Source organism: Melopsittacus undulatus, chromosome 4, assembly GCF_012275295.1.
Source record: "Melopsittacus undulatus isolate bMelUnd1 chromosome 4, bMelUnd1.mat.Z, whole genome shotgun sequence".
NCBI classification, from domain to species: domain Eukaryota; kingdom Metazoa; phylum Chordata; class Aves; order Psittaciformes; family Psittaculidae; genus Melopsittacus; species Melopsittacus undulatus.
The window spans coordinates 82,856,105-82,875,873 of NC_047530.1; the positions used below are offsets into that span (position 1 = coordinate 82,856,105).

General features: G+C 43.9%; 1 protein-coding gene across 1 annotated transcript in view; it reads right to left on the bottom strand.

The window, feature by feature from the left end:
- Positions 1–863: 863 nt before the first annotated feature.
- Positions 864–19,769, bottom strand: part of KALRN (kalirin RhoGEF kinase) — a 513,548-nt gene continuing 494,642 nt past the window's right edge. The window contains exons 53-61 of the mRNA XM_031053208.2: positions 13,875–13,902; positions 13,240–13,411; positions 10,944–11,065; positions 9,312–9,443; positions 7,371–7,535; positions 6,424–6,502; positions 5,024–5,224; positions 3,956–4,094; positions 864–1,707 (exon numbers count right to left, since the gene is read on the bottom strand). Coding sequence (XP_030909068.2) covers positions 1,162–1,707; positions 3,956–4,094; positions 5,024–5,224; positions 6,424–6,502; positions 7,371–7,535; positions 9,312–9,443; positions 10,944–11,065; positions 13,240–13,411; positions 13,875–13,902 — 1,584 coding nt within the window. The 3' untranslated portion in view covers positions 864–1,161. The remainder of the gene's footprint in view (positions 1,708–3,955; positions 4,095–5,023; positions 5,225–6,423; positions 6,503–7,370; positions 7,536–9,311; positions 9,444–10,943; positions 11,066–13,239; positions 13,412–13,874; positions 13,903–19,769) is intronic.

Below are 19,769 nucleotides of genomic sequence, written 5' to 3' on the forward strand. Positions count from 1 at the left end.
GTGCTAATGGTGGCTGAGAGATATTTACAAGTTTGGAAATGAAACAAATGACATACTTCAAACACTGAAAACTATTTTCAAGCTGTAAGCACAAGGTTGAACTCACCACTCCTACTGTACTCTGAAAGGCTTAGATGGACTTTGGGCAAAGCAATTCTGAAGCTAGAAATGGAACAGGATCCTTAATATATATATATATTTATATATGATACAATATATGTATACTGAAAACCTGTGATAGAAAAAATTGTCTTCATCATCATCATCTAGTTTACAGATACTGCAAAAATTGGTCACAGCCTTTTCTCAATGCACAGGTTTTGCAAAAGATATCTGTACAGTGTGTATAAAATGCATTTAAAAAAACCCATCATGGTCCCTTTGTGCTTAGTCAAAACCAGCCGTATATTCCAAAGAATTCCTTGCCTTAATCATAGCTCCAAAAGGATATTGACTTGACACAGCAGAAAGCCCAAGGATTAACGGGGGATTTTGGTCTGAGCACTACAATGCAACAAGAGTGCATCTAAGCCACGCCACCACAGAAGCTGATCCAGCAGTGACTAGTGCCTGATCTTGCATGTCCTACGCAGGCAAAGCCCCCACTGAAATCATGGCAGACTCAGGCATATGGGGCGTGCAGAATCTGTCTGTTAACCTGGAGCAGGCTTGTGATGATTTCAGCAAAAACAACTTCAGTCCAGTTCTGCAGAACATGGTACGGTCAGCCTAGTCTCACTCCCCCAGCTATCCTGCTTGTAATCTCTTGTACATTCTGAATTCCATTTGCAAGATCAAGAGGGTTTCATGTAAGGCTGCCTCACAAAGATTAAGGCAACTGCAGTTTTGGCTCATGTCTCCAGTTGGTGGTTGTTTCCCATAGTCCTTTTTTGGTGGTGGATGCAACAATACCAGGTGTTCCAGAAGGAGCCCCTCAAGGGGAGGGAGTGGGCACCTGCCACCATTACCCCCTTTGCTCTTGTCCTGAGGAATTGGGCAGGTACTGTCACCTCCACAATGATTTGTACCCTGCAGTTAGGGAAGCCACATGAAACGCAAACGCTGAATTTGGGACTATGTACAGACAGATCTGCTTTGTGCCTGCTTGCTCGCTGGATCTTGCCTCAGGACCAGCAGTGTAGGACCCCAGGCATGGAGGCATTATGTGCCTGGGTTCATCCTGCTCATCAAGAAACTCTTGACGCTGGGGACCGGGTGCACGTCATACTGATGCTTACGGCGTTCAATGAAGGAAGCCAAGCGGGAGGTATCCAGTGGGATCTTGGAATAGCTGCCATTGTGTGATTGCAGCCAGGGGTGCTGCAAGCAAGTGGCTGCTGTTGGCCTTCTCCTGAAGTCTTCCTGGAGGATAACATTGATGAAATCTCTGGCGGCATGACTCACACTGGAGAAGTACTCCAGCGGGAAGCTGAAATCTACTCTGCACACATTGATGCAAGTCTCCTCTTTACTTTCATCCAGGAATGGAGAGACACCACTCAACATAACGTAGGTGAGGACTCCAATGCTCCAGATATCTGTGCTTAGAGAGACAGGAAGGCCTTGGATAACTTCAGGAGCTGCAAACTCTGGGTTTCCAAGGAGGTGGTGTATATGGTAATGGCCTGTGATCTGAACTGCATCTTCCAAATCAATGATCTTGACACGAGGTACAGGGATTCTTAAATCAATGAGCAGATTTTCTGGCTGTTGAAAAAACAATAATGAAACTTAATTACATTATATTTTTGCAAATAAAATATGTAGATTTTATTTAGGTTTAATAGCCAATCAAAACTTGCATTTAGTCAGACGTGCAAGGTACAGATGAGGAGAGTGAATGATAAGGAACCAGCTCAGCTGTTGCTTACACTGCTGTAAATTCAGATCAATGCTGAAGCTGCAGTGACAACATCCTCTTTTACATTAGGGCAACACACTGGGATTTTGCACTTTCTCCCAGATACAGTTTCTTTTCCTAAACTAATCTCTACAGATGAGAAGCACTGACAGAGTTTTAAATTTTTATACAACCTGTATATCTTTGATCAGTTTATTTATTTCATTTATTTATATGGCAAGTGGCTACATAAATTTATGTAACTTGTAGCTGAAATGTTCTTCACTAAGTAAATACTACCAGGTATCCTGGGAGGTACTCTGGTATGTGCCATTACTATTTCTGTCATTTAACATACCAGTGTTGCCTTTTATAAGGGAACCAGCACACAGTCATGCCTTCCAACCCAGACTACAATTGTATTTCATCCCAGTTGGTTTTCCCTCTCTTTTATCAACTCTTTCAGTATTTAAGATCTCCCTCCCTTTCTGTGGGACACACTGAGCGTTGCCTACACACTCTACTCTGGGGACTTAATGTGGATTTTGCTTCTTAACAAAAGGCTCTGAGATGATTTCTGAATTTACTTCTTGCACGCTCTCTGGACTCACTTTTCTGTCCTATAGCCCCTAATCCTCATGAATATTTTACTGCTGCCTCATGGATTTCTATATAAAGAAAAGTTCACTGCACTGCTGTTCAAAACTCTCTGCTTGCTCTTCTCTTGCACAGTCTGCATTGACAAAATCAACATGTTCTTGAGTAGGATCCTGGTACAACACAGTCCATGGCTAGGTCTGCTGTCACTACCAGTGCACCTCCTGCTTCCTGCTTCGCAACAGAAGGTGCTTTATTTAGCATCCTTCAGTTGGGAGAACTGTAAATAGGTCACAGAATATTTGCTTCCCACCTTGTTTCTGGGACATATCTTAGGATCAAACAGAGAATTCAGTGCAGTTTCTTACCTCCAAGTGATACCTACTTTTTTTGACAGGTCCTATAAATACAGCAGAAAATACAAACAATCTTGTTGAAAGAAACCAAGATGATCTAGCCTTCTGGGACTAGTGCTTACATAAGGTACTGCACAAAGGAATCTTTTTTTTTGTAGTGGTAGTAGGCAGCAGAAGAATGAAAGCATCATTTCATCTGACATGCCTGGGGGTTGGAGAGTTGATAAGAGACCTCCTTGTAGCTGGATTGTCCACCATACAAGAAAGTTAGATTCATCTCTCATTCTCCATTTTTAATTGACATTTAAATCTGAAACAAAATTATGGATAATCTGATATTCCTGGCAACTGGAATCAGTGTTGCAGATCACAAAACTCAAAACATTTAATCATAACTTCAGTCACTGATTTTCTGTCATCCAAGATAACTTTGATATTGGTGAGGACATCAGTACAATGCTGAATCCAGGACAGTACAGTACCTCCCTTTGCTAACAAAAGTTGGTACAAGCTGTGCTAATATAACTGAGCATGATGTTGGAAAATGCCTGAATTTCTTCACAATGCAGCTTGTTCATCTTCTGATCTTCTCCCCGGGTGTATTTCCCACCCAGTTCCCCTCTCAGGCTCTGCAGCATAATGCAGCACACTGTTTTCTTTTGTCCCTGACAGCCCTCCCCACCTCCCCCTCCCCTGCACTCTCCTCTCTTCTCCAGGGCGCTACTGTGGATGCTCCTTTTGGCCTACCCTGAGCTGCATGGGCACAAGCCAGCTCTGCTCAGGAAGCTTGGTAGCTAAATTGGTACAGATTTGAGCCCACATAAATACCCCATGTATTTATCTTGTAATTCCCCTTCAGTCAGGTGTAGTGACATCTTACTCTTGCCTCAGACATCCTCCTACTCCTTCATTAAATCCAGAAAATCCTTCAGAACAAACCAATGAATCAAGGAAATAGGTGCATTTCTTGTCTGAAGGAAGAAAAAGACCTTGCACTGTAGGTCAGCAAGTCCCTTCTGTAGTAAATAGGTGTGAAAGGTAGTGCTTCTCCACTTAGTGTTCATCTCTTTAGGGTATAGACTGCACCTCTTCCCTGTCTGAGCAGCTGGAAACTCCCTGTACCAGGGCAATGAATAATAGCAGCATTCTCTTTTCTTCTTACCTTTATGTCTAAGTGAGCCACTCTGCAATTGTGAAGATACTGCAGGGCTTCCATTGTGTCTCTTATGTAGAAAGCAACTTTTTCCTCCATAAGTTCATCATGGTTCATTAGATAATCTAAGAGACGACCATCATCCATCCTGTAAACAAATCAAACCCTGCACATGAAAGATCACATGGTATCTCTAGGAACACTTAATATTTAAAAACAAAATTGCAGTGGAAACTTCATGACCTAAAAATGGAGGAAATTAAAATGCAAGATCTGATGAGTATTTAATGATATCTCAAGATACTGCAGGCCATGGAAGTGGTAGAATGATTAATTCTCAATTGTTATCTCTAGTCCTTGAAAAATTTAGCAACAGTCTCAAAGTAAACTCATTTGCTTAAGGATGGATTCAATAGACAGAGGCAATTCCTTTGAAAACAGATCCTCTTAATTATTTGTATTCATCTATTTATTTATAGAGCTGGTTGCATAATGCAGAAAAAAAAAAATCACTGACCTTTTCAGCTGGTAATATGTTCTGTGGGAAAACTAACCCCATAAAAGTTTTCCACCTAGTTTTATTTATCTGCATAAATAAACAATCAAATACCTCAAATACACTTTGTTGGATATACTGTAACACAGAAGCATTCTGCATTTTGGTTGCTATTTCTCCTTATAGGGGCAAGCATGGTTGCTGCACAGATCTTTTCATCAAAAGGTATTAGAACAATGTAGGCTTCAATCTAGCTATAATGCATTCACTTGAATGTAAAAAGTGGACGAAACTGCCCAAGTAAATCTGATACTATTCAGCGGGACAAACTAACTGCAGATAACAATTACCCAAGCTTCACCAGAATAGAAAGCAGTTTCATTTGTCCCTCTGAATCACATTTACTGTAAAGAAAAGGCAGTGGAAGCTCTGCAGAAAACAGCTGCTTCATTTGATATCACAATCAATAAAAACCTCATGACAACATATTTCCCCTGATGAAGTCAGGGTGAATTTTATCCTGAGCTCAATAGAATTGTGATTCCTACCCATACACTTGAATTCAAGCTCCACATACTTACAGTTCCAAAACTAAGATGTAAGAAGTAGGAGACTCATAGGTATCATGGATAGTGATGTACTGAGGATGCTGTAAGTGCTGTAACAAAGCTGCTTCATGTGCTGCCTGCTCTTTCTTTTTCATTTTTTTACTAATGAATTTTACAGCAACATCTTTCCGAGTGGCTTTGTGAACACATTTCTTTACTATGGAGAATCGGCCCCTGAAACAACAAAAAACCCAGAATAATAAAGGAGCCTCATGAATAAAACACATCTAATTTTAAATACAATAACATACTCATTTTCAAAGTGTTGTTTGATTCAGCACACTGATATTTCACAAGGAATCAGATCTAACAAGTTGTTTGTTACCTTTTCCAGCAAAGAGCCTCATCTTTTACCCTGGATGTTGAGATTCTTTGGGGATTAGTGAACACTGAGAGCAAATGGTGTCACTTTGCTTTGTGCAGTCATACTGATGTCCTTTAACAATCTCCCCTGAGTTCAATTTGCTGCCACTTCTACAGGTTCTGTTTGTTGTTTTTTTTAGCTGCGGGTCTCCCTTCTCCAGTTGGTTTAATAGAGAGCCCAAACTTTCTCAGGCAACTAAAAGAAAAGCCTTGTTAAATAATCACTAACCTATCATTTTGTCTCAGTGTTTCAGACACACAGTAAGAAATTAAGAAAGAGCTGGCAGGAGAGCATTTATGAAACTCTTTACAGACCAGTGCCTAGTACCAATCTTGAAAGTAAAACTACTCAGCGAAACCATGCTCTGAACTTGGCCTCTTATTAATACATCACCCTTACTTCTGCAGAACCAGAGACTCCTGTCCTTTCAGCCCCACAATTACCCACCTCAGCTCTGAGCTGAAGATCTAACTGCATTAACCTGAATTGTTTGCATGCCCCTTATCTGCTATCTCTGCGGAGCACTAAGGGCTGATAACATATGCAGCTTCTATTTAGGCTCCTGTCAGCTGACCGTCCCAATTGGCAAAGCGCTTTGGGATGTGATTTAAGTCGGTCACATGCCTGAGTGCTTCAGCGAACTCAGTCTTTGAGGTTAAGCTTATCCAGAACCAGCAAATCATCATGACTTCAAAAGTTTGCATCAAATCAGAGATGACAGAAGAGATACCAGCGAGAACTACCAATGGTTGTCAGAGATTTGACTCCCTAATTGTTCACAAGTTTGCCAAGTTGCAATCCTCAAATCACAACTGATCTCAAAAAAACAAAATGTAGTCAGTATTTTAACCGGTCAGTACTTTAATCAGTATTTAATGGGCAATGCTCTTTGAAAGGAGCAACCTTGTTCACGATAACTACAAAGAGCAACTTAAACTTTAATCCAAAGGAAAAGCTTCAAACCATTGTTTTGGTGTTTTATTGCAGTGATAAGCAGGGTTAATATTACCTCCCAATCTCATGCAGCTCTGCATAAGCGAGGTCAAAGTTTTCCTTCCATGAAATAGTGGCACCGTCAGCAGCAGAGTCTTTGAAAGAACAAAGTACATTAAGGAAAGCATAAAGTTAAAGACAGTTTCCTGTGGACTATAAACAGCATATTTTAGAATTATGTGAGATTGCATTACTTAAAACAGAAAAGATTATCATTTGGGGTCCAGTTTCACACCACTCAGGCACAGCTCCAATGTGCTGGACCACTAAAAGCCAGAGCTCTCCAGAGGAAGGTATGGATAAAGTGGATTCAAATCTGTCCTTGCAATTTTGCTCTGAAAAGGGCCACACAGACAGTACAAGGGCACATCTGTGTGTAACTGGCAGGTAGAGCTATGCTGTATGAGCTCTCCTTTCATCTGGCACAGGCTATCCAAGCAGCGGCACACCTACTTATGCATTAGAGCTGCTAAAACATGGGAAAATGTGATCTCTGGTTACAGCACCATCATGAGGAATCACCCACACTCCTGCAGTACCATGTGCTGGGGGCTTGCCTCCATCACAGCCTTCTTATGCTGGCTACATTTTGCAAACTGACTTGCAGACCCCAGCTGGGCTGCCCAGCAGAAGCTGCTGGTGCTGCGGGCACTGATGGAAAGGCAGGGGGAACACCAACCAGAACATGGAGCCTGTTGCCCAGAGGTAAAGACAAGAAGTAGTCTTGGGATAGAGAGCAGGGACCTGTGAGGAAACTGCAGTAAGTTCTGTGACAGTGGAAGGCTGTGAACCCTGTGAGAGGAGCAGAAATTAAAAACCTTTCTAATGTCAGGAGCTGGCTCTGAGCATCTCCTAGGCTGTTTCTTGTATTCCTGCTAGGTCCAGGACAAGTGTTTTTATTGAGATCCATCAAAGCACACCATTGCAAACCATGCGTCAGCTCTCCTTGCTGTGCCCACTCACCATACTCTGGGAGTCTCACGAATTCAGATGGATCACTGGGCAAGCTGATCCCCCAGGGGTTGCTGGCGCTCACTCGAAACTGATACTGGCAGCCTGGGGCCAGGTCCTCAATGACGAGGTATGTGTCCAATGTGGAGGCTACTGACTGCTGCCAGACCTGTGAGCCTGCGTTTGTAGGGAGAGAGGAGGAGAATTAAAGGGAAGTCTCAATACATTAACTCAGAGCAGCGGTTTTCTCTGCCCAGCTCATGCACTACCTGAGGAGGTTAAAATCCACAGATTTTTAAAAGGCAATGTTACAGCAGACTATATTTCTGTTAAACTGAAGCAGATCACAGGAAGCTATCTGGTGTTGCAGCCACTTTCCAGTCTGGCTAAATGAGGGAAGAAGGAAATGCCCCTCACTTGACTGATAGCAATGGAAAAACCACAGCCAAGGCACAAGCTGATCTCTCCAGCAGCCTAGCTGTGGCTGTGTGCTACAAGCGATGTCTCAGGGCAGTGTGATAAGACAGGAATGGAGGGCTGATTTGGTGACAGCTCTGCTGTGAGAGAAACAGTAGCAGAAATACTGCAAAAATAGTAAGGACAAGCGAGTTACAGATGAAGCTGCGACAGAGTTGGTACAATCCAAGTGCTTTTGCAGATGAAATCTTTTTCAGAAGATGTGGTGGCTTCAGTGAAACCAGGAGCTGCAGGAGGAGAACCAGCATTCTGAGGTTCGGTGTAGGATTTCTGCAGATGAGCAGCACTGCAGCAAAAAAATGTGTGACTTCATTGTGTGTTTCTGCTCCTAACAAAAATAAACCCAACTATTGCCTAATCTGTGCCAGCCAAAGAAGCAATACGTTATTTATCTGCACAGGATCACAGAAGAGTAAAGGACCCCTGGTACATTAAGGCCTGTCACAGCCTATTATTTCTTTATAGAATATATAAAATTTTATTGTCATAAGTTCAGGGCTTTTAACCTTTAACCTATATTATTTACTATAACCCATTTATTTTGTGTTGACTGTTGGCAAATTCTGACTGCCAGGTCTCACAAAGTTAAAGTTGGTTTTACAGGGAAGAGTCAGTGATTCCTTTGGAGTAGGAGCAACACTGAAAACTGAAAACACTGCTGCTTTTTTCTGTTTGTTTTGGTGGCTGTTGTTAATAGAAGAGCTTTTATTCTTTCACAGAATTGCCAGTCACACTGATGGCACAGTGAGGGTCAAGGCAGACTATTTGCTAAAAAAGTATTAATATAATGGAGTGATTAAGTTTGCACATTTACTAACATGTGGTAGGATTTTTTGAAGGATAAAGGGATAAAACCAGGCCACAAACCTAAGGCAAGCTTTACAGCCCAGAGACCCTCTCAGCTTTGCAGGAAGAATGCAAAAAGGGATGTAAATCATTTCACATGCCCTTTTCAAGAGCACATGCCTGTATTGGGAAAACAATGCATTTAATGTCTTTTTAATTATTCAGGGATGATTTGATTTAAGAACAAATGGATTTCAGAGCTGAGCTTGAAAAGTATGCAGGAATCTGCAGCTCTATTCAGGTTAAAAAGAAAAAGAAGAAAAGAGGCTGCTTTGATTTTGCATGCCCAGGAAACATCCATCAGGAAGGATGGATACCATTGTGGTAGAATGCAAATGATAAAGTGATGCCTTAGAGGTTGCTACATTTTATCTTAGCACACTTTACTCGCCATGTATGACCAGAGGAACTAGAAAGGTTTGTAATATATGAGAAGTTGGACTGGGTGACAGAAGAAGGACTTCTTTTGGCCTTAGACTTTGGGCTTTGTGAACAACAGCTGAGCTTTGTGAACAACAGCTAATGGCACCCCAGTGGTGGCAAGGACGGTTTTGGAACCTGTTGTACCATAAAGGTGACTTACTTTGCTCTTATTCTCCCAGCACAGTGAGCATAGATGAAACCACTTACCTTCTTCTCTGTACTCCACAGTGTAGCCTGAAATGGTGCAATTGCCTGTACTGGATGGGGGTAGCCAGCGTAGGATCACAGAGGTGCAGCTTCTCTCCTGAGCAATGGGGCGATTTGGGGCAGCTGGGACACCTTGGGAAGAGGAAACAAGCACCAAGTCCAGCACAGCATCAACAGGGGCTAGTGCTTTATTCTGAAGATCAGATGTATCAGGTACATCAGGTCAGCTGTTCCTTGGAGAGGGAGCATTCTTGTTTACACTGGGTTACCAGTACAGGCAGAGGAAAGGCAATGTCTTGGTCCCATTCACCTACCCCCATGGGTCTGATACTTCCATACTAGCAGTTTTGAGAGAGCCATGCTACGTGCAAGCCTCCCTGCCTCAACATGGTCTCACAGTACTACAGCACAGTGGGAATTTCTTCTCACAGGAGGTGGTCAGCTGCACTGTGAGGCCCCACAAAGTGCCCTGCAAGACTGGCTGTGTGAATCACTCTTTGGGTGTCGAGGATCTGACTGAACTCAGCCACTGTAAAGACACAGCATCTTCACCAGCCACCTTCTGCTGCTATATTTTGCTTCAGCTCAAAACCTGATGCAAACCATATAGAACTGATGAAAACAAATATCCATATGGACTTCACCAAGCAGTGAGGGAGGTTCTGCAGGTGAGGAGGCAGTTACTGTTGAAGTGTCCAAAAATGACACAAGCAAGGCATTCGGAGGGCTTCCGTGTGTATGGCACTTAGTATGTTTGGCAACAGATTGACAAATGACCAGTAATTCCCCTGTGCTTTGCTCAGGGCTCCCTTCAGCACAGGAGTAGTTAATGCAGCCACTAACTTGCTTGGATAAATTGTGGAAATTGTATCTCTAGGGCACTTTGCAAGACCAAACAAATTGACTTCTAAATGCTTGCAACACTCCTTCATCTGTAAGTCACCAGTTACACATTCATCTATGTGCCAGTCCCTTCAAAACAGCAGACACTCTCCATCTCTCATGATAACAGATACCTTCCTAGAGCCGGTGGTGATAAGCATCAACTCATTATTTCATATTCATTACAATTAGATGGGTCACTAATTACAGTGCTGAGAATTCAGGTTCAGAGATGTGTCTCTGAGTTGAATCCCTGTAGAACAGTTCACCCAAGCCAAATCTTACTCTCGCTTCCTCCTTCCAGGGTAGGCTGAAAGTTCGTGCTACTGTATCCCAGGTCCCCTGCTCCAGGCAGACTCTAAAGACCTGAGCTCCCTATGGGCAGCCAGGGTATCACCCTCCAAGCCTTGGCAACCTAAGAGAGCTTCACTTTCCGCGCTGACCTTACCACACCCCTGGGGAGCAGCACTGCAAGCAGGATGCAGGAGCTGAACCAGTGCCAGCACATTTTCATTTCCCAGACGTGATACTTATGATCAGACAACTTAATCAGGCACAAAGAGTCTGTGGTGCCTTCAGCCATCAGTGGGAGTCTTTGCTGAGGAATGGTTTTATGATTTTAATGTCTCGTTTCCCCTGGCACAATTCCACATCCAGCTGCCTTTGCACTGGCTATTCCTGTGTGCTCCCAGCCCCCACCAAGAGACCCCATACAGGAAGAATCCTGTGTGTTAAGGTCAGATGCACTACCTTGAACTTTGATGGTTGCAGAGGTTGATGCAGTTCCATGTTCATTGGTTGCCACACAGGTGTAAATGCCACTGTCCTGAGGCATCAGGTTGCAGATCTTCAAGGTGAGCTCCCCAGAGTCACTGCGGATGCAAGGAAGCCCCAGTTATAAAGTGCTGCTTCATTTGCTAATGTTTTTTATACCAGTTCCTGTCCTGCACCATTACAAACATACGTGCACACAAATTATGTTAACACATTTGAAGGCACATCCCTCCAGCGATCTGGTACCCAAACATCACATCTCCATATGTCAGGACTAGGCTGTTAATGAATCCTTTGAGCAGAATGATCCAAATTGCCTGCCAGGCAAATCTATTTGTCTGCTGTGACCTTACAGGAAATGGGGAAGAATCACTTAAGAAGCCAGCAAAATCCAGGAGCTGAGCATTTATAGTGCCTGTCCAGAGCTGGATGCTTAGACTTCATATACCTGGAAATATTTCTCCAGGCACTTTTTTTCTATCTTGGGAACTGCTGAGTGCCTCTGAGTTAAGTCCAACACATGCCGAACAAATTTGACTTCCTGCAAACGCAGAAAGCAGTCACACAGCTCAGGGTATCTGTCATTTTTGGGGAGCTTGAGACCCCTGGAGCATGTGCCATTGATCTAATGTGACTGCTAGTAAGTCAGAAGGCTGGACTTCTCACAACAACTCTAGGGATAAAGAGCACCAGTACCAGGTTCATGAGAGACACTCAGCCTTTGGGCCTATCTGAGAAAATGAACAGCTCTACAGAGACTGATGAATGTATAGCAGGTGAATTTATAGGGAACTAGTGAATTTTATAGCAGAATTTATGTATTACATAGGCACTTTTGTTTGCACATTGCAGTCTTCAATATGCAGTTTCAGGAAGTTGGCCTGAATTAAAGGATTTTGCTTGTGTAAGTGCTTTAGCTGTACTGGAGACCCAGCTCAGAGCCAACAACAAATTTCCTTGATGGCAAAAGCAGTCTACTTCTTGAATGTGTAATCTATCAGCAACTCCAGAAGTACGTGGTTGATGGTATAACTGGCTGGATGCTGTGGCTTTTGCTAGTCTAACTATGCTGGTTTAAAAGAGGACAGAAATATCCCCTTCCCTGCAATCCAGATGCTCAAGCCAGCAAGATTTCTAAGACAGCTACTGATCTGCAGGGCCTCTCCTTCACAGGCAGTGTCTCCACTGAAAGCCAAATACAAGTATCAAGACAATAGAAGTGCTGATAGTGCACAGGGAGCTAATGCACAGGCAAAAATCTGTGATGGAAAACAGAACCCTGTACAGAAATATCTCCCCATCCCAACCCCAGCCAAAGCCTGAAGATAAGGCACTAGAGATCTACTGAGTAATGGCTAAGAGATGATTTTGGATGCTCTGGGGTGGCTGCAAAAGCCAGTGGTCTCTGAAGGAAGCTTTTGATCAGATGTATTTTTTTTATTGAACATGTGAAATCCCTTCTCTCAGTGTTCATTTATCACTTGCAGGGACTTTGTGCTCCCTGGACAAAAGTGCTGAAAAATTTGTATGAAAGATTGCCTCTTGGAGATTTCCACTACAGTTTAGCCCAAATTGCTTATATAAGCTGCAGATGAGCATCCAGCAGCAAGCTGCTACCTGACCTGAATTCAACTCCAGATCTTTTGGATCTTCCCAGTGCTTGTTGTAATAATGGTTTTCCTCCCCCCCTAGCTGGAACATTATGACAAGAATCTTTCTGTCCAAGGACAGTCAGATGTAGCCTTCCCAGGAACACAAATAGGCTCTTTTAGAAACAGCTGAGGAAAGGCTCAGGAAAACTGCAGGAGTTACCACCTCTGCCCATGAGATGAGAAAATGCCCAATGATATGGGTATTGCAAGTTGGTGAAGGCTTGCTTTGCTGGACTCCTGCTGCTTCCAAAGATGAGCATGGCATCAAACTCAAGCAGAGAAGCCCCAGCAACACAGACACAATATTAGCCAAGTTAGTATGTTGGAAACATTTTGGCTTCTGGCTTGCGACTGGCTCAGGTCAATAGGAGCAAGCATACATCTGCAGGCAACACACTTCGTGGATATACCCTGTGACAGCTCAGGAAATGATAGAGCTACCCGAAACCCAAAGTTTGACCCTTTCTAGCTGATATATGGTGCACTGATACTCTGATATGCCATGCCAGACTTGATTAACTACATTTCTAATGAGCCTTGTAGCCTGGCTGGTGCTACAGATTTGAGGACAACATGACCATCATGACTATCTGTGATGGGATCCATAAGCAGGTCCTTACCAGGATGACACTGTGTAAGTGGCCGTGCTGTTGTCGTTGTCAATAATGTTTTGATCTGGTCCTTTCCAGGTGATAGTTGGTTTGGGCCGTCCACAGACTTTGCACTGCAGCATCACTGTGTCACCAAGCAGGCAGGTGATGTCCACTAATGGCACAAGAAACTCTGGAGCCACTGGAAAAAAACATGGGACACACACATGACACCTTGTTTTAATTTACAGATGAGGATATTCCCCATACAAGTCCAGAGAATACAACATAGGACTAGTGATGGGATCTGTGTCCCAGACAGCTGTTGGTCCTGGTATTATGTTACCAAAACTCCCGCTTCACTAAAAGCCAGCTGTTGGCAGCTCAGAGAAGGAGGCAGCAGGGTCTATCCATCCCCCAGCCCTGTGCTCTGGCAGGAGGGTGAGACTGTGTGAAGGCAGGTTTGGGGTCCAGCCTCACTCGTGGCCTCAGGCTGTCTCAGCTGAGCAGCCAGCAGGAAGACCACTTTCCCTGGGGACTGAGCAGTGGAGAGCTGCCTTTGCTGTAAACACGTGTGGGTGCAGAGTATGCTGTTGCACCAGAGTACATCACAGCTGCTGACTTGCCCCTCAGTGCCAGTCAGTGCACAGCTGTCCTTAACTTACCTTCTTGAATGAAATTGGGGTTGATTATCTGTAAAATACAAAGAAATAAAAGCATTTATTTTTCTGGACAGTGACAGAGACATCTGTTTTCACAAGGTACCATGGTGACCCTGACCAGAACTGCAGAAGCACTGACCAGTGGCTGCAAGCAACCTCTATAATAGCTGGCAGGTGCAGCAAGCTGTAGTGACCACAGGACAAGGCCATGCACAGCTGGGAAAGAAAAAGAAAGCTATGGCTTCTTGAACCCTGATAAAGCATCACAGGTAACAGGCACAACACTAAGGCTGAGGAGGGTGGAAGTGCTTTCTCTTTGCTTGGGTGATAATGCTCAAGCCATTAACTTCTCTTCCCAGAGGTGGTTTGTGCCCTGCTGTGCCCAGCTCCATACCCACCCAACCAGCACCTGCAGTCACCACACACTTAAGGCATCTCACCAGCCACTAACCAGCTTTGGGGAGACATCTTTCAACATCTGCTCAGCTTCAGGAAAGAAAAGTAAAGCACTAAACCAGAAATACTGCCTTCTTTTTGCCTCCTGGTAAGTACCAGTCCTGCAACAATACTGGTCTATCACAACAAGTAAAATTTCATTTACTTCATTGGACTGCTGGAAACCTTCCAACGAGCAACTGGATTTGGGTAACTGAGAGTTATTTTAACTACCTAGTTAACTGATCAAGTTAGCACAGACTTGAAAAGCTACTGTTTCTCTGTGCCCCTGTATATGCCAATTACCTCATGTAACCCTGGAAGCAAAGCTGGGAAGAGCAAAACCAATGCCACTAAGTTCTTACACACAGAAGCAACCTTAACTACATAGTGATGTACAGTAGTATAGGGGTTTAGACTCATTAACTCTTTTAATAATCTCATAAGGCCTTGTTATCCAAAACCAAACTCATAATTTGGTATCAAGCACCATAAGCACCAGTGTGATTTATCTTGCTTTAAATATCTTTGTTACTATCTATTTCAGAGCTATTTTGGAAGATGCCAATGAAGCTGTGACCTAATTTGTGGCTGCCAATGCTGGTGGGAGTTTTTTTAGAGATTGAGAAAACAGGCCATAAAGCAGAAGCAATAACCCTTCAAAACAACATAGATACAGCTTCCAGATTCATATTTACATTTTGGCTTTATAAATAGTTTTCCAAGGTGAATGGCTCAGGGTGCCATTCAAGGAGGCATTTGAGCATATTCAGGTTCATTTTGGTTTCATAGCCCTTCTTCATGCCCAGGCAAAACTCTGGTACCAGCACTGCCACCTCAGGGTCTGCTTTGCCTTATCACACCAGAAAGCCCAAATGAGAGTGTGAGGGGTTCAGAGACAGTGACTGCTGCTCCACAGGGTCCAGGATCCACAGACAGCCCCCTGCATCCTGTGGCCAGGAAAAAATCAGAACACAACAGGGCACTGATGAAGAAAAACATCTCTCCCATCCGCGCCTGTGGGAAAGGAGAGATGGATCTTTGTGACTAAGTTGTATCGCTCCCACAACACAGCAAAGGAAGGCAAAGCTGTCCTGTGGGTAACCACTGCTTGTCACTTTCTAATCAATGAGACCATCTACTTATCAGTTGAGTAACCCCAGGCATCAGCTCATTTGCACATACATCTTCATTTTTGTAGTTTTTGGCTTAAGTAAAATATACATCTGTCCTCCAAAGCTTTCCCCTTCCTTCCCTGAAGCATGCACTAAATTCCATTATTATTCACTTATTTCCATCATTGTAAGATTAAAGATCAGGAGAAAGAAACACTCCTAACACTTCATATTAATTTTATAACTTTAAAGGATTCATTAGACGATGAAGCTACAATGATAAATGTAATGGCTATATCTATAAATAAATAATGCGACATTTCTAATGACTTCCAAGGCACAATCATTTATAATAATTGCCTTACCAATGTTTTTCTCCTCTTGCCTCACCATGGGAATATCAGAAAGAAAATTACCGCCACTAGGTAATATTGGATGAGACTCTGGGTAAAATTTACATCTCCTTTGTTGAAACTTAGTATGTTAATTAATAACATGTTACCTAACAAATCCCCACAGCCACATCACGGCTTTTGCCTGCTGTAAGCTTAGACAAAAATAAAAGCCTGTTTGCACAAGAATGTTTAAGCGCTACCAAAGTGATTTAATACATCACTCAATTAGGAAACAAGGTTTGGTCTACTTTGAAGGAAGAAGTCAAATGTCAGGGTGAAAGGGCAGAAATAGCAAAGCAAAGGTTCACAGACAGATTTGGAGCCAGCAGTGAGCTCCACTGGCGCACACATTCGCTTCCAGGCCCTGGGGGCTTGCTGCTTCTCTCTGCAGTCCGTCTGGCTTTCCAGGCTATGGGTGGATGGCAGGAGATGACAGACTCCACAGAGTCCTTCTAGATTAAGTGCAAGACCTTTGGAGATTATTTCTTCTTTTGTTAAATAGGTTTTTAATCCCCATGGGTGGAGAGAAGGGCTCCAGAGCATGGCCCTGCTTCCCTCGGAGGACAGGAACTCAAGTACCGCTTGTCCGCACTGCCTCCTGCCAGTGCCAGGGCTGGTTTCCCTAATGGACCGATTTGCCAAGCACCTCCCACAGCCTCTTCAAAATGATTGTGTGTGAAAAAAAATTGGAAAAGCTGTCAAAATCCATGCAAGTAACTCTTCCCAATTCTCCTCCTCTTTCTCAGGGCTTTTACAGAGATGAAAGCCAGGTTGTGTTGCTCTGAAGAGCAGAAATCTCTGTCAGCAAGGGGCAGACTGCTGGCAAGCAGGGTGAAGTATTATGAATGGACGTGGACAGAACACCCCCTCTCCTTACTCCCAGCCACTGAGGCTCAGGGGCCAGCATGCTGCACCCACAGCACATAATGCTGCCAGAGATGCTCACATGGACAATGCAAGCATTCAAATCCAAGGGACTTTTCCCTCAGAGAAAAAAAGATAAAAGAACACCCTCTCCAGCAAGTTTCCCCCTTTTTTTTAAAGCCCCTGCTTGCCCCTGGTTTCTCCCACACAAGCTGAAGAGCAACAGTGGTGTTTATGGGGGTGATGCAGGAGTCCCAGATTCTGCGCATCACTCCCTCAGGGAATGCTCTGCACTACTTTGAGATTACCATGTGGAAAAAAAACCCCCTGCCAGTCATGTGGCTTTTGTGGGGTTTTGCTTTTCTTCTCTCTGAAAAGCAACAAAAGGCAGGTAAAATTTACATTTAGGTAAATTCACATTAAATTTACATTTACATTTACATACCCTGAAACCCCATTCAATCAGAAGCAGTTTGAACAAGGATCTCCCAGACCAGCCCTCAGCCCAGCAATCCTGGCCATGGTAGCCGTGAGCAGGAAGGCAGGCTGGGTTTCACACTGAGAAGGGCTCCTTGAAGAAGTCCCAGCAAACACCAATTGCACCAATGTGGCTCCTGGTCTGGTCTGAGAGTGAATAAACTCATGGGATGGACCTACCCAATGCAAAAACTTCTCACATGATAATCAGTGTCAGTCCACAGCAGGCAAACACAAACCCTAAGGGGTGAAAATCAGTCGGCAGTGCAGTCACTCCTAAGGTAAGAAACACAGCTGGCTCTTTTCTCTAGGAACACAGATTTGGATTTAATGAGATGGATTTATTTTTTCCATTGGATTAAATACCTGAAGCCTTGTCCAGGATAGGTGAAAACTTGTAATGCTCCCTCCTTGGCCACAGATTCCTTTTCACATACAATGACAGCTGAAAATGAAAACCCCACACAAGGTGGCAGAAGTAAACCATGAAATGGCCTATACACAAGTGATCTGTGGTCTAACACTGACCAGGCAAAGACAGGGAGCTGGAGGGAGTTCTGTGAGATGAAGAAATGGGAGGACGGGTCAGGTTATTTGGCAAAAAAATCCAGAAACAGACCTTCTCCCTCTCTCAGCCTGTGCTGTTTCAGGGCTCAAACCAAGAAAGGCACAAGGTGTATACTTGAATACCTTTGGGAACCTGCAGGGATCTAAGTGACTTAGATCTAAGTGACTGCAGTGTAACTTATAGTGCAGCAATCAGACTTTAGAAAAGCAGCATATGTGCTCAGTATTTTGCAGTACTTTTTCCTGGTCTGTTAAGCTCATGTTATAAAGATAGAAAGGCATCTGCAGCAGTAGCAGCAAAGTCCGCTTGCAAAGTGACTCAGACTGCCCTAATTCTTAGCAAGAGTTTATCTTTCATTTGTGCACGCGTGCTGTATCTTGTGCAGAGCGAGGAACCATTCTGCAATGCCAATGGCCAATCTGAAACGCTCTGCAAGTGCAGTTCAGCTGCCTGTGAGGGCTTCTTGCCTTGGCCAGGGTTTGCTTCTCTGTTGCAGATGTCCTCACCATGTCTAACCACCTCCTTGAAAGAGGCTTGAGCACAACCCAGACACATGCAATGCACAGAAAAGCTCAGCCAATGCCTAGATTTTTTCCAGCTCCACATTTCAGTCCCATTTTAAGGGAATGCATCAAAACCAGGATTGAGAATACTTTTTCCCCCGGATCATAAGGCTAGGCTGCAAACCAAGCACTCTGTAATAAGATCCATGCTTTACCTAAACAGCAGAGGGCATGTTTACTCCAAGACAAGCAGCTCAGCATTCTGTAAATAGTTCATGGCACCTCTTGGTCACCGAGTTAAAATAAAATATTGACACATTTGCACATGCTGGCAGCAGAGTCAGCAGCATGCTGCTGGCTCCCTCAAGCAAAAAACACTGAAAAGATGCTCAGAGAAAAATGAAATGAGTTACAGAGGAATTAAGCCAACTCAAATTTGTAAGAAAAGATCCATCAACCCATGTCTGACTAGGTCACCTTCTACTTTGAGACTTTTTGGGGTCACAAGCTCACAGTGTCACCTCCCTCAAAAAAAGAAACAACAAAGAATTTCTCGATAAAAGGAGCAAGTAAGGATCCCACTGCATATGGACAGATGCTACCAAAGAGAAAATATAATTTTAAATGGGAGAATGGTATCTGATGAAATACCAGACAGCAGCAGCCTTTTGGTGGGGATGAGGAATGCCTCCTGGCATCCAGCACAGATGGGCTTTGCTGCCTTTGAGACTGATGGAGAAGCCACAAAGGGTGCCGACTGTTCCACATGCACCTGTGCAAAGCAGAAGTCCTCTTGCCCTCACCATGCTCTTGCTGTCAGGCCCTAACAGCTGTGTGCTCCCGTGCCTGTAGCTGGTGGGATGTCTCTGGTACCCCAGGCACCGTGCTGTAGCACTCCACCCCCTTCCTGCAGATGAAGCAGGTCACTTCTTCCTTTTCCAAAAGCTAAACCCCTGTGTCCGCGTAGCCAGCTCAGGCTATGTCATACCTGAGGAGCCACCTTCCTGGTCAGTCTCAGCAACCCCTGGCCACTCAGGGCAGCAGGACAACAGTGTTGCCTGTGGAGGCCACCCCAGGGAAACACAGGAGTTTCTCAGGATTGTACTAGTTCATACTGTGGTAACAGGCCAGGAAAGACTCTTACCAGTACTGTACAAGATCTCACCAAGGCAGTACATTAGAACTGCTCTGGAGATGGACAACTCAAGGCAGGTGGTGAAGGCATTTGCCTAAAGCACTGGGGAATTCTTGGCCTGAGCTGAGTGTTGACTTGGAGCCAATGCTGTATCCACCAAACCATTACTTACTCAACCACTTGGACTATGGGGTTGCTAACACAATATTCGTCCCTACAGGATGTTTCCTATTGCTTATCTTGCTCTAAGTGTCTCTGAGTAGTTCTTAACATGCTAAAATGTCATAACTGAAAAAAAAATAGATTATGAAGCCCAACTTACATACCTTGGCAATAGCCCAGCTCACTAATCTAATGATGGCACTTCCACTGACTCGGGGTGGGCCTGGACTTCATCTCTCCTTTG